Source organism: Leuresthes tenuis, unplaced genomic scaffold, assembly GCF_036924035.1.
Source record: "Leuresthes tenuis unplaced genomic scaffold, fLeuTen1.0.hap1 SCAF_8, whole genome shotgun sequence".
NCBI lineage: Eukaryota > Metazoa > Chordata > Actinopteri > Atheriniformes > Atherinopsidae > Leuresthes > Leuresthes tenuis.
This window is the reverse complement of record NW_027325362.1, coordinates 6559228-6574322: the sequence shown is the minus strand read 5'-3', so window position 1 is coordinate 6574322 and position 15095 is coordinate 6559228. Positions and strand designations below refer to the sequence as shown.

The following is a 15095-nucleotide window of genomic DNA, read 5'->3' as shown; positions in this document are numbered from 1 at the left end:
AGCTTGCATTTTTCCTGCAGTGCATCCTGGTGTCGTTTCTTTCCCAGGACCCGGCCATCGACATGATGTAACAAAATGTGAGATTTCAGACCAGTTTGTTTTCTTTCACTGCTCCGTGGTTCAGTTATGATGCTCACATGCTCATTTGTAGGTGCTCTCAGCAGTGGACATGGGTCAGCATGAGCACCCTGACTAGTCTGTGGCTACTTAACCCCATACGCAACAACTTTGACACCTTTCTGTCAGAACCAGCAATGAACTCTTTCTGCAATTTACCTACAATGGCTTTTCATGGGAATCTGAATTCACAAACCCTCACTACCCACATGCCCTAATGAGCCTTGACCCAGTCGTCGGTTGGCTGCTTTTCCTTTCTTGGATAAACTTTTTGTTTATCCTGATCTCTGCAGACTGAGAACTTCCCACAAGAACTGCAGTTGTGGAAATGCTATGACCCAGATGTTTTGGCATCACAATGGGACCCTTGCAAAAGTCACTCAAGTCTTTTTTCTTTCTTCTAACACGTCAGCTTCAACACAGACTGTTCAGTTGCTGCCTAATCTGTCCTATGCACTGTTAGGTGCCATTGTAACAAAATAATTATTGTTTTCACTTCACCTGTCTGTGGTCATAAAGTCATGGCTGTTTAGTATACACCAGAACAACATAAGAGTCGACAACAGTAGCAAAAACCAGGCTAAAAGATGCGTTTTATGGTGACTATGAAGTGGAAATGTCCTCCTAATTAAAACACACAGAAACTGATGCAAAGACCAAAACTCTTCCACCGCCTGCCTGCGAGACTTCGATAAACTTCCTCCTTCATACATGCTATAATCAGAAGAGGAGACGAGAAACTATTAAAGATGTGTGTTAATGAAAAACTGTCCCCCCTAAACAAATGCAATCATTTGAAAAACTCCACGCATGCTGCTGCTCTCAGCAGCTCAGCAGGACCGCGGCTTTGTTTGTGTCGCAGGAATAATTAGCCCGGCTGACCTTCTGAGTTTTATTTAATGATGTGAGCCTGCAGTCACATCACATTGATTGGCTGAGTTTTCAAGGTTGAAAATGAGTTGACTAAAGTGAAGCAATAATAATAATAATACATTTTATTTATAATGCACTCTTCATCAGGGATCTCAGAGTGCTACAAGAATGAAAGTAATGAAAGAAAGCAGCAGAATGTTATATTTGGTTGGACGGGACAGGGATGGGGGGTTATGTGCTCATATTTTCGGACTCTCATCAGGACCCTGACAGCGCTGTTTTGAATGTATTGCAGCTTCTGGATGTACTTGCCAGGAATCCATGTGAAGACTCTGGGATCAAAGCAATATTTGGTCTTCTTAAATAAACATTAACGAATTCTCCCTTTTTTAAATAGGGAAAATCTGTAGATGAATGTCTGATCTGACCGGTTCTATGACAAATCTAATCCTATCTATCTCACAAGTCGTCTTATTTCTGTTGTCCAAGATTATATTGATCAAAGTAGCATCTTTAGCGTCTTAGTTCTCCTATTTCTGCCTCTATGACAGCATTTTACTGATCGCAGCTAAAAGTGAAACAGATTTTCAGAACCATGATGCTGTCCCTGGTTTTATAGGATGCTCCAGCGGCAGGTTTCGAGGGAGGTCATCGATGGCGGATCTGTTCATGTTTGGCTGGACCTGACAAGTAAGATCCACACCTGTTTGTCTGTTTTTATGACTTTTTATTATTATGTTTTTATTAATTAGGGGTGAATAAAGTTTGTAGCTGGTGTCAACTTATAGGTCAAACATTATATCTTAAAATTTATTTTTTCTTGCTCTGTTTGCGCGACATGTATGAGAAAATTGTCAAAATAAATTAAAATGTATGGATCATCCACGAATAAAATCCTGGATGAAATGTTTTCATTGAGGTGACACATCATCATCATCATCTCCTGTGATCCTGAGAAGTTGAAGTAAACTTTAGTTTTTTATGTTTTCCAGACCAACAAATTGCCGTCATGCTCCAGGGGAAACTACACGAGGCCTTTCAGGTACATATGTGACTCAGTTGCTAATAAATCTCAAAGGATACACAATATCATCATTAAACAGTTAACTCAAGTTATGTATGAGTTATGGGACTAAAAAACGAGTTAAAAAATATTTCAAGATGGGCTAATATTTCACATGAAATAGTAACATTTGATATGTTTTCTTTATTCTATAGTAAATAAAAATATTACTTTATGAGATTTGCAAATCATTGCATTTAGATTTTATTTACATTTTACGCAGCGTCCCAACTCTTTTAGAATTGGGGTTGTGTTGAATGACTAAACTGTGTCCAAAAAGAAAAACTTGGATAGCTTATTTTAATGGTTTGTAATCAGCACTCACTGTGGTTTAGACTACTTCAGCCAGGGGCAAGCGTCAACACGAACACGTTTGGGTAAAAAGCTTTTATCAGCGTACAGGAAAATGTCAGGTTAAACAATCTAACAAATACATGTAAGTTAAATGAGCACAAAACATTCCTAATCAGCTAACAAGTGTTTGTCTATTAAAGTGAGAGGTGTGGCTGCCGAAAGTGACAACATGAGGAAATATCTTAGACAAAAATACCCTGATATCATACAGAAATAACAAATCTGTATACCAACGAGATAACTACAGAAAGAGATTATGTACAGTAGAAATAGAATAAATAACTATAATGATCAAACAGAAAAAAAGCCATGTGAGCTGACTGAATAAAGACAATGAGTAAAACTTTGAAATATATATGAAATAACCAAATCTGTATGTCCTACATACAGTAAGTGTAAGGCAACAGCTCCGTTTTATCAAACCACACAGAAAAGATTCATCTGTGTCAGGAACTAAGGGGGAAAGCAGGAAAGTAAAGAGGCTGAAGTGGAAAACGTCTCATATATCTGGTCATGATTTCACTTAAAGCTGATAAACAACACCAGACTTTTAAAGATCTCTCTGTCTGCAGGCCTTTGTGGACAATAAGATGGGCAGTATGTCGTACCTAGCTGCCATGCCAATAAAGGTGAGAGATTTTATTGAAATTCTACAGAATATTTTAAGGATGTTTTAAAGAGCTTCTGATGATTCTATGTGCAGCAGAAAATAAAACAGTATCCCTCTTGTTGGCGTCTTCTAGTTTGAAGAGCCAATCTATGGAAATGAGAACACAGACTTCTCCACGTTTGTGACTCCTGGAGCCGTGCTCAGGTCTGTACAGCGAACTGGTCAAAGAATAGGGTTGAAACAACTTATAAACCAACTGACTGGACCTGTGCCGTTTGGTTTGTTTTCTTTAAGATGAAGCCTGACAGAATTAAGTTACTTATTTAGTCATAATTTGGGAAGTATGTAATGGCTGTGCCTCTTTTTAAAAGTATTAGAACAAAAAAAACAACCCTTTCTTTACCAACTTTCTCCCTTTCCTCTTCCTCTCCGTCCCTCTAGTATCACCTTCTACCTGGCTGTGGGTCTGACCGCGCTCTCCTTCGTCCTGGAGAGGAAGGAGGGGCTTTTGGACCGATGCTGGGTCGCAGGTGAGATGTTGAAGTTTACATTGCTCCCACAGTGCTACACAAGCCCCAAAGTTGCGTCCCAATTGCACTTCAGGACATATTAATCTCATCTAAGGTTTGTGAGAGCTCTCGAAAAACACTGCAAACACTCACACGCCTCAAATGTGAATAATTTCGCTTAAGTTTGGATGTTGGTGAAACGCATTAGAAGATATTGGAAAACATCAACAGTAAAACATATTGGCAAATTATTTGTCTTTAAACTTCGTCCAAATTAGATAATCATTGCTGATTTAGTAGAAATGAAGACTAACATCATTAAATTCTTTTTCAATAAAAAGGGAAGGAATGAGAATACAGTCAATGTATCTTAATTTCAGCGTAATTTCAGACATGACCTGTAGAGGGAGGAACATGATCACAGCAGAATGTGAAGACGTCCTCTTTAACTCGTTCTATAGGTTTTTTTGTTGCTTTCTAATAAGTAATAACTGCTCACTATAGATATGTAATTTGCATCTTTGCATGCTGGTCATTTAAATGAATATGGCGTTGAATTAATTAGAATAATAAGTCAGCGTGTTGTTGAAAAATATCAATCAAAAATAGCTTATTTCATCTTAATGTCTTGAATATGTTTAAGATACATTAACCATCCACAGTAGGTCTGGTTGAGCCTTCCTTTTAATCAAAGTAGATAAAATTAATTGTGAAAATAAACTAAATTGTGAGGGTTAAATAAGGAAGACGCATTGACCTTTAGTGTTCAGTTATGTTGTTTTTTGTTAGAAATGAACTGTTTCTTCTATGTAAGTGAAATGGAGCTGCTTATAATGACTGAAAATGAAGTACTATCCACACATTCAAGACTATTTATAAAGACTATCCATCACATTATGCATTAAGCGCTTATAATTTTCATACACATGGATGGAAGCATTGGGGGAAATGTAGGGTTCAGTATCTTGTTCAATCACTCTCCTCATGAGCTCTTTAGCCACCTGTTTTTATCCTATAACCTGTTCAAAACTCAAATATCTTAAAACTGTTCAGCAAATTCTAACATTTGACAACATAAAATACATAAATCCACAATCCACTAACATTTTAGGTGATATTCTACACTTTTATGATTTCATAAAAGTGTGTAAGAGTAATTGTGTTTTCTTAGATATAGAATTAGCAGTTTATATGCAAAGATGTGACCCTCATCATCCCTTCAAACTGGTACACTGCCAAACCAATTTACTTAACACTTCATGTTTTTGTGGCAATTATAGTTTAGTTGGTTGCAGTTTGTGCAGCTAGACTCCCACACAGGAGCTCTTTGAATACACACCTTTGTATGCCTTTAACTGGGGTAAATTATAGTTTGATATTTGGCATATTCTGTCTGTTAAACCCTGAAGCTTCATCCCTTTTGTTTCTGTCTACCAGGTGTGAGCTCCATGGAGACAATGCTAGCTCACCTCTTCTCTCAGCTGTTTGTCATCAGCGTTCAGATTGTCCTGATACTCCTCTTCATCCTGCTCGTCTTCAAGGTTGATGCAATAAAAACACACTTGCACGCCATACATGTGCACAGAACAGGTACACACTTCAAATACAACTTTATTGACTGAGGAATGAGCATTTGCAGGTGCAGAAATGAGCCAAACAACCAAATGACTGATATACATAACATACATAAACAATCATTTAGTTATGAAAACACAACCAAAGTCCCTCTTGATATGGTTTGGTTTGAGTTTGACATGTAGGAAGCAGTTCAGACATCACCCTGGCTGGCCTTTTACTTTACCACATCATCAAAAATCTGACTTTACTTACATTAGATAAGAATAATTATACTAATATGAACTTACTGTATTAACCATGCAGCTTATATTAACCTTTATTCTTAAAGATTGGCACATATCTTCCAAACAAACAGTTTTGTGTGTGTCCAGCAGACCCTGAGGGTGGCCGAGCAAACGTAAACCTGAGTAATCTGTCCATTATTGATCCTTATCAGAGATGTATTTGGAGTCAACAGGACGAGGGTTGTCCATGTATGTTGAGTCCATGATTTAAGGGTGTGTGCTCTGTGCCTGTAGTTGTGTGTGTGTGTGTGTTAATGAAGGTGCTGAAGTCCAAAGAGACCACCACACTATAAATCATTTCCTGTCTTGGCCGTATCCAGGGATCATTCCAGGATCGCCAAGACAACAGCCTTTGATTGCTGTGGCAACCGAGTGGTCATGTGGACTCCTGGTGCAGGTCTATTTTTGCACGTTGTCAGGGGAGACACGGATAGTGTCGTAACACACTGAGGAGCGCATCGACACACACACACACACATGCCTCAGTCAAGTTAGGAGAGTTATCACCTTGAATCCTCTGTGCTGAGACCTGCAGGCTTTTCTTAGTTTTTATATGACTTTGAATAATGTCTTGTGAGTGATTTACAACCAAACTAAATCAGCAGTGACGTTTCTCTCCACTTCTTCTGGTTATTTCTGGCTGAAGATCATTGCAGAACATCAGGGAGTGTTCGTGCCTCTGCAGAACTTCCCCTTATTTCTTGATCGTATCTATAAAGTAGTTCTGCTCTGAGTTTAAGAGCAACTTCAGACACAAGATGGACGATTTAAACCCAGTTAATGGGGACTGATTTTACACACCAATATTTCATGCTTCTGAACACATTATAGAAACATTTCATGAGTTTAAATTGAATTCAAATGGAACATATTTTGCAGGAAAAACTGTTTTACTTAACATTTTATCTACATATATATTATGTAGCCTAGTAACATTGTTTGTTGTCAAATGGCGAAAGAAAAAGTTTTTAATTCCCTTTATTGGCCTTTTTATGTTGCATGTCCACACAATAAAACATAAAAAGGGGTTTGAATATATTTTTAAGAATTAAAAAAACTATTAGCGCATTTACATATTTGCAGCCGACACAATGCTCAGTTTTTTGTGAACTGATCCCATTGAAAGATTTTGTTTACTTAAGAAACATGCAGTAATAATTCACAGTATAACCTTCCTTGTAAGATGCTTTACATTCGTTCTGGTCCTTACAGTATGAGCATTTCACGGTTGTTGTTCTGGTCTAGTTATTATACATCAGCAGTTTACCACAATAATGTGACACTTGAGGTGATGAATTCAGTGTTTATAATTCATTTGGAAGGTCCAGCTGCTGGCTCTGAGCGCAGCTGCTCTGCCTCGCTGTGACGGGTTGAGAGTTGTTGTAGTTTGGACTTCCTGTGCACTTATAAGAGATATTACATTCCACGGGGACTGAGGAATACAGTATCTTCAGTACAGCCAGCAACAACCTGCACACACACACACACACACGCACACACACTCACACAGCTGCTGCATATGAATGATTACAGCCAGAATCATCCTTGAAGCTGCCATCTTTCTCACCCCTGCAGCTCGTCTTTCTTTCTCTGCACAGAATCCAAATGAAGGCTCCTTGGTTCTGGTCATAGTTCTGATCGTGCTGCAGGGCATCAGCGGCATATCGTTTGGCCTCGTCATCTCAGCCGCAATCGACGACGAGCAGAGCGCCAACCAGGCCGCCCTGGGAATCTTCTACCCCAACCTCATCCTCAGTGGTAAGCCTTCAGAGTCAGAGTTATGAAACCTGTTCTTCCTGCCAGTTAAAAAGAAATCTGCGTGAGCGGGAACTTTCTTGAAAAGCACAGTAGGTGTCTGATTGCTGGAGCATTATTGAACCAGAAAAGCTGATTAACGACACTTTGATGCAAACTTGGTGTAAATCTGTGTGTGGGTGGTACAGATGAATATTTGTTTAGAGCATGAAGTTATTGTGAAATGAATAAATCTTAGTTGTAGCTAGAAGGGAAAACCACCCAAATGCAGGACTACAGCAGGAGAAGGTGAATGGTGGTATTATTAAAACTGAACAGAGGACGCAACCGAGGCACCCTACAAACAGAAAGTGACAAAAACAAAACTCAAAGGAAGGACTGACAGGCAGGGAGCACTGAGAGCCTGTATGCTGGGAGGGATGATTGGATTGGATGGGTGGGTGCAGGCGAGTAACGATAAAAAGGAACAGGTGGTAACTTGCAGAAGGTAACAGAGGGCAAAGGCAGAATTAAACAAGCCAAGAAACAAAACCAAGTAAAAGCCCAAAATGCAGATACTCAGACGTCATGACAATCGCATTCTTTACCTAACACTGGTAGATTAGAAGAGCTTTATAATCCAGCCAGGGCAAGAAAATTGTCTTTGGTATCACCAGTGAAAATAAATCTATAAGATACATAAATACAAAACCACAAATCAGGGTATATAAGCTGGTTCTAAATGGGTCTAATACAGCAACTTTAACTTCACCTGACATCGCTTTACTTCTTCCACAAAGTTCCTCTGTGTGGGCCACTGAAAATGATGCAAACAACCATGAACATCATACAGCATCAGTGCAAACCCAGAACAAGCCATATATGAAGATCACAACATAGGTCGACATGTTCCAAATGTCAACTAGAAACAAATCTGTTTCCACAGAAACAAAACAAAACAAAAAATGGATCGCGTGTATCAAAGTGCAGTGGTTGGAAAATCATTCAAACATTTTGAACATTATAACGGATGAGGCTCAAAACTCTTGAGCACCTAAAATCCTTTATCAAGCAAGAGCCACTTCATCTTTTAGTAAAAGATAGGGTGATGGAACAGAGGTTAACATGCCCTGGTCTCGACTTTCTAAAAAGATATTGATGTATAATCTCCAAAAGTCATATCATTTTCTTACTTTCAGCGTTTGATATGTTGTCTTTGCCCTGTTTTCAGTCAAATATGGGGTTTAAATTATGCTTTTTTTATTTACATTTACCAACCTTTTGGAAATAAAGTTTCTAAGATAATACTGTTTTTACTGCTATTGTATAGTTTTTGTTACTTTTGTGATGTAAAGAAGAAACTTTAAAGGGGAACTCCGGTATTTTTAAGCCTAGACCTTATTTCTGGCATGAAATACATTCACCTACTCACCGAGAACAGTTTGGCGAAAGTCGGCATCCTTCTGAAGATATTTAGATTCCTCGAGATCCATATAACGGAGTGAATGGGGGCAAAGACGATGCAGCCTCTAAATAAGGCATTATCTGTCTTTATTTCACCAATACTACTAATTTCACCAATGCATACTATTGCTCTGTTAGCTCATCGACGCCCGCCGCTGCAGCACAGCTCATTCAAGGATGTCCATCGTACTCAAAGTTGTCGTCCACGTCATCAAAATCTGATAAATATGCTGCCATGTTGCACAAAACTATCAGTAGCAAACTACGTGTGAAGTTAGCCGACTGTCACAGAGCACGGAGTGAATGAGCTGTGCTGCAGCAGTGAGCGTCGATGACGTCATCCCAGTAGATGAGTGTGTAGAAAGCCCTCTATAAGCCCCCCGATAGCTGCCAATAACAACAACACAGCAGCTATGAGCTAACAGAGCAATAGTACACGTTCATTCATTCATTCGGCTTAAAGTATTGATGAAATAAAGACAGATAATGCCTTATTTAGAGGCTGCATCTTGGATCCTAGATCTAAGCCCCCGTTCACTCCGTTATATGGATCTCGAGGAATCTAAATATCTGAAGGACGCCGACTTTCACCAAACTGTTCTCAGTGAGTAGAACCGGAGTTCCCCTTTAAGGAAACACTATTCACTGCTCATGCATCAGCATGTGTCTGCCTTGGGATATATCTGAGGGCCTTTTCTCACCGTGGTGTAGTTGGATTGTGTGCAACATGGTTGCTCCACAGTTCAGAACACTGGAAATGCATTACCTTATTTAAGTTGTATGATTATTTTGACTCACTGAAATCTTCAAGACCATGCTGTTTTGCTGTGGTGAGGAAGCCATGACCTGTGCACAAAGAAATGTTGGACTTGTGGGGGACAAGGATTAAGGTGTCATTATACAATATTCAAATCTTAAGTTTTTGCTTTCCTCCATCGAATAATCCACCTCCTTCATTCAAAACACTCCCATAAAGAGAGATAAGATCCGAGTCCAAATTGTCCTGTTTTATCAGTGGTAGAAAGATTTATGAGCTGCTGTTGCTGCTGCTCACGGTAGTTTCTTAAGTCATATATTAACTTTCAGAGTCATTATATTAATTTTCAGAGTGTGTTTTCTGTTTGATAATCAACCTAACACTGACCTATGAATCATTCAAGCGTATAAAAATGCACCTAACTCAATGTTTGAACCAGTGTTGTGGGTGCAAAAAACAGGCAACTTAGCAAAGAGCCCATTTTGAATTGTTTCTTTAGCATCTTTGTTACTATTGAGTATTTTTGCACCAATGAGCTGATTCCCAAAGAGCTACGAGCTGAAAACATGACATATCTCAGCATGGTGTGCAGTGTGTCCTTCAAAAGTTCATTGTCTTTGAAGGATTGTGAAATTTCGGGAATATTAAGACGATAAATGATCATAAAAAAAGAGTGCTAATTTCCCTGCTTGAAACGTCATTATTGTACATATTTGCTTAAAAATATGCAGATAAGACTTGGCTAACTGCTTTTCATGTGACTGCTGAGGGGTTAAAAGCTTGGAAGTAGCAGGAAGGAAACTAAAAGTTGTTCTGCTTTGGAGCTCTCAGTCATAACACATGACCCTTATCTTTTAACTTGAGCTTTTATGCCTTAAAGTGCTTGAAACATAAATCTGAACATCTGGGGATCAATGAAAAATGTGCAAACTCCACGTGTTGATGCAGATCATGTGATGATTGAATGATATAGAACTTCTAGTAAATAAACCATGAAGAGGGATTATTTTCCCAGCTGTTGAGCTGAACTTTGAACCTTTTATAATATTTTTGTTGCCACTTCCTTCTCTGACTTACTTATTAAACAATACAAGTAAGAGATTACTTTAAATGGTTGCTATGCTATTTATTATTGAATCCAGACACAAAGTGTACTTTACTTTATTAGCAACATCTTACAATGTGCTGTGATGTGTAGGTATCATCTGGCCTGTGGAGTGCATCCCGTATCCTCTCCGCTACCTCAGCCTGGTTCTTCCTCAGACCTACGCCTCAGAAGCCCTTCGCTGCATCATGTACAGAGGTAATGTACATGTGCATGTTGCACAACACTCCCACGGCAGCGTTGTGTTGTGACAAACTGCTGTGGGTAGCATGTGTAAGAGTCACCTGCAGGCACACGCTTTAGATTGTTATGTTATACACAACGCATCCCGTCATCTAAATCATTAATCAGCTGTGGGTCCTGTGTAGCTCCCCTTCCTGGAATGTGTGGTGTCGTGGTTTCACTCTGTCTCCCAATCTTTTCTCCTTCTTCTGACCTCATCGCCTCCGAACAATAAGATCTTACGACAGCCCGAGCTCCCTCCGTGTTACACGATACACGGGAAAGAAGAGGAGCCTGTTCCTGTTGGAAAACCTTATCGTTAAGGTGCAGCAGAAGGCGAGACGCAGGCCAAAGTTGACAGTGTCAGGATTCAATGTGGGGGATTTAAATTTAGCAACATTTGCTGATTGAATTGTTTTGTTTGAGATCTATTATTGTACTCGCTTGGATTCAGTATGACCTCGCTAAGCCTGCATACACATGATAGCACATTTAAATGCGTATGAGCACGTGTTATCTGAGAAACCCCAAATATAAGAGCTGAGGGGAAATTACTTATCATATTAAAACCAGTCAGATGGCAGTGTCAGACTTATATTCTGCTTAATTATTAAACACTTTAAGGTTTCACAAAGGACACTTAGAAATGTATAACATTTTCCCTGTAGGGAAAGAGTGTTTGACCTTCAGTTTGGGACATTAAATAGGGATTTTTCTCATATACAGATTCCCAGAAAAGGGTCAAAACACATGGCTAGAAGTAGAGAGCTTATTTTCTTCAAACCACAGCTCAAAAACAATATGAAAAGAATTATATCCACCAAATATTTGTTCTCTTGGAGAGAAAAATATTTGTTCTCTCCAAAGGTTGTCTTCTTTTTACCTTTCTTTTCTGCACCATTTCTGCTGGCGCTGGTGTTGCCAGATGTTGTGAGCATTGAGCATTAAATGTAAAACAGCAGTGTGTGTCACTTTGTGAGTTCTCTTCTCGGATGTAATGTTGTTTATACACATTTTATCCATAGCTGTGTCCACATTTTGCCTCATGTTTATTAATTATTCATGCTAACTGTATAATCTTCTCACCAGGCTGGGGTCTGTCTCAGATGATGGTGTGGCGAGGCTTCGCCGTCACCCTGGGCTGGAACACTTTCTTCCTCATCCTGGCGACAGTCATCCTGAAGCTGAGGACGTGACGGCCTCACCCCAGAGGACATCCTCCAGAGTGGGCACGGAGCTGTCAGGTGAAGCCCAAGAGCCAACAGCTCACCTGGATCTCTTGCCTGTGGATGGACTTGGACAACAGAAATGAAGAGAAAAAAGGAGGAGAGTCACTGTGGTTTAACAAGCTGATGCATCAGTCTCCCTCCTCCAGATTATCTGTCTCACACACACACACACACACACACCTGTTGTCCCCAACCAGCTGTCTGATCCTGTAACAGTTGCTTTGGTCTGTTCAAAGTGTAATTTCAGTGGGAGATATGCACACGTACAATCCAACAACATTTGTTGAAGACTGGATGTTAACTGAGAACAGTGTGTAGTCTTATAGTTTGTTTTTCTTCTGTCTGCAGCTTCTTGAAACCTTTCACCCCCTAAATGGCCATGAACCAACTCAGGATCACTTTTTAAAAGTTTCTGTTTGCCTGTAGTCTCAACACTCTGGCATTTTTCTGTTTTACTTCTTATTTGACGATAATCAGAGCCTGAGCAGTCCATACAGTATTCACCATCTCCCTAAGATTTGCATTTAAGAAGAAAATGAAGGTTAACCTTTTAACAGAAGTCTTAGCACAGGATAAAGTTTTTTCTCTACAAGAAAATGCAAAAATATACTTTTCCCAAGCAGAAAACTGAGAAGAGGGTTGTTGCACAATGTTGTGGGAACGCAGGCGAGGGTTAAAAGTGATGATTGCTTCATATTGCTCAGAAAATGATCGCACATTCAGGCTTCCCACAGCTTCTCTCTCATTGCTTGCTTGTGATATTTGTGTTTGATTTAACATCCTGTCTTGTTATGACAGGAAGTGGTAACTGTGTTTAATCTCACTGTGTTACCAGGTGCTCAAATGTGTCGTCATCGTTCATGTTGATCGCTCCATAACTTTGTGCCTGCAGTTCAAGTGGGAGAAAGTTGGTGATGGGAAAGTTTCTGTACTGTATCTTTATATTTTTTGGATCACTCTCTACTTTGCTGGACAGAGTGGAGGCTGTCGGATAGATTTGTGGTCACAGATCAGGCTTATCGTGCTCTGTCTGCAATCATGCAATTATTATTTTTTACTTAAAAGTTTAAAAACTGCTCGAACTTCGTGAATTTTTCTTTAGCAATGATGCACAATTGAAGCACACAGGAGTAAAGCCGTTTAGGGTGATGTCATTGCTGTGAAGAAAAAGATGAAAAATCGAAGCAAAATTTTAATCGTAGCTGCTGTTTGAAGTTTTTCCTCCTTTTGATTTATGAATAATCTGATATGAAGAAAGCCACATTTAAGGGTGCTTTAACATGTATCTGAAGGTGTTTTTATAATGGAGATGTATTTTTGTGTGTATTGTGTATAAACAAGCATGGAACAATAAGATTCAAAAAGGCTAATGCAATCAAATTAGACAAAGATAGAAGTGCTCCATTTATAATAAACAGAATCCACTCCTTTATGTGCACCTCCATGAAGACAGGACCTACGCATCTCTAAGGCAGTAACCTGTCTGCACATATATCCTGCCTTCAGATAAACGTCTGATGGCAGAAATATTCTAAACTCTCTTCTTTAAAAATAGAAATCTCTGACAAATCCAGAGTCTATTATGAAAAGTACCAGACCAGCATGACATCTTGTGCCAGTCAAAGATTTAAAATGTTTACATGTATCAATGCTTAATAAATCTTTGTTCTTTCTATATTTTCTCTCTGTTCAGCTGTAGATGTAAACACATGCATGTCTGCTGTATATTCATCGTGTTCCTGCTGCACATTTTGAGGGACATTGTTTGGTCAAAGAAGTGACCGCTTGCTTTTATGCTTATGTCCAGACGCTTTTATCCAAAGCAGCCTACAGTCACATCCCAGGTAGGCAGGTAGCGTACCACTGGAGGTAGTACCTTTCATGCAGGAGTGTCTGGATTTGAACCCTGGCACCAATCTTACCACTACACTATCCAGTTACAATCATCGTCTGGCTCCTGTATATCCTGAAGCTCTATTTATACCCTCTGTGCCTCACTTAACTCCCATCACCTTTATTAAACTGCTGTAAAGTGGTAGACTCTAGTCTCTAGTTAGATTGGTACAGCTTATGTGAAAGCTTGGGCATTATTAGCTTATTTTTATTTTTTTTAATGTTTTGGACAGTTGGATACTGCTGCCAAAATCTGTGTTTTATCTGTGCAAGACTGGTGATGCTTGTCAAAATGTGCTCTGCTTTCAATGAATACCCCCATGTTTGACATTGACAGTCACGCACCCGCTCTCCAGCTGGAAATCCACAGACAAAACCGACTCCAAAACGTGTTAGGAGATTTACATGCGTTGCAATTTTCCTGCTGAAGATGCTGTTCCATACTAGCCGCGGGGAGCTCCCACCGAGCAGAATTTGATCTCCTTCGGATTAAGAGTTACAGTTCATGTGAACAGTGGTTTGCGTTGCCGGAGTGAATCACAACCAATGTGCTCCAAACTCCTGTCGACTACCTCTGCCGCGTCTCCGCAAAGGGCATGTGAAACATTTCCACTCCTGTGTTGTGACATGTTTGCACTGTGATAGCAGACATGCTTCAATGAAGTTCTGTTAATTTGCTCTGAAACAATAAACTTCACTGTAAAATCCCACCTTTGTCGTGTTCTGAATTACAGGTTACAAAAACACGGTCATGGTTGACAGAGGAATTCAATCACATCACTCTTGCTTCCTCACTGTGTAGCTCGTTGCCAAGGTGATAACCATGACCCTGTTGCCTTCTCATTCCCACCTGACTGGTTATGGCTGACTGTTTGAACTCTGTGTGTGTGTGTGTGTGTGTGTGTGTGTGTGTGTGGTTAACACTCATGCTAGGACACCTTTTGGATAAAGGGAAATCAACTGTAAAGTCATGAAAGCCCTCTTAAATTAATTAAATTAATTAATCTCAAATTTGTTTGAGCCCTGCTATGTGTACTGGTGATTAGGAGTCTGTGTTTGCCTAAGTAGGTTCACAAATTGAGCATATATATCGTCTGTTTATTAAGCATATTTAAACACATTTGTGTGCCATTATGTAAGCACTTTTCCAGTAAATTAGTCAAGCACACCTGACTTTGTAGTGTACTTTAAAGAAAACTTCTGGCTTTTAGAATCTGGAATTTTGGACTTTGGATTAATTTTGTCTTGGGTTTTCTGAGTTTTGTTTGTGTTGAGCCATAATTTTCTCCAGGTTTTATTCTGT

The 15095-nt window shown here is 39.5% G+C and overlaps 1 protein-coding gene across 2 annotated transcripts in view; it reads left to right on the top strand.

Moving 5' to 3' along the window:
* The window catches only part of abch1 (ATP-binding cassette, sub-family H, member 1), a 35736-nt gene extending 21234 nt beyond the window's left edge, over positions 1-14502 (top strand). For both annotated transcript variants that reach the window (XM_072390605.1, XM_072390606.1), the window contains exons 12-20: positions 1610-1680; positions 1983-2032; positions 2980-3036; positions 3151-3221; positions 3459-3547; positions 4964-5067; positions 6987-7146; positions 10542-10646; positions 11760-14502. In XM_072390605.1, the coding sequence (XP_072246706.1) occupies positions 1610-1680; positions 1983-2032; positions 2980-3036; positions 3151-3221; positions 3459-3547; positions 4964-5067; positions 6987-7146; positions 10542-10646; positions 11760-11866 (814 nt within the window). In that variant the 3' untranslated portion in view covers positions 11867-14502. The remainder of the gene's footprint in view (positions 1-1609; positions 1681-1982; positions 2033-2979; positions 3037-3150; positions 3222-3458; positions 3548-4963; positions 5068-6986; positions 7147-10541; positions 10647-11759) is intronic.
* Positions 14503-15095: the final 593 nt, after the last annotated feature.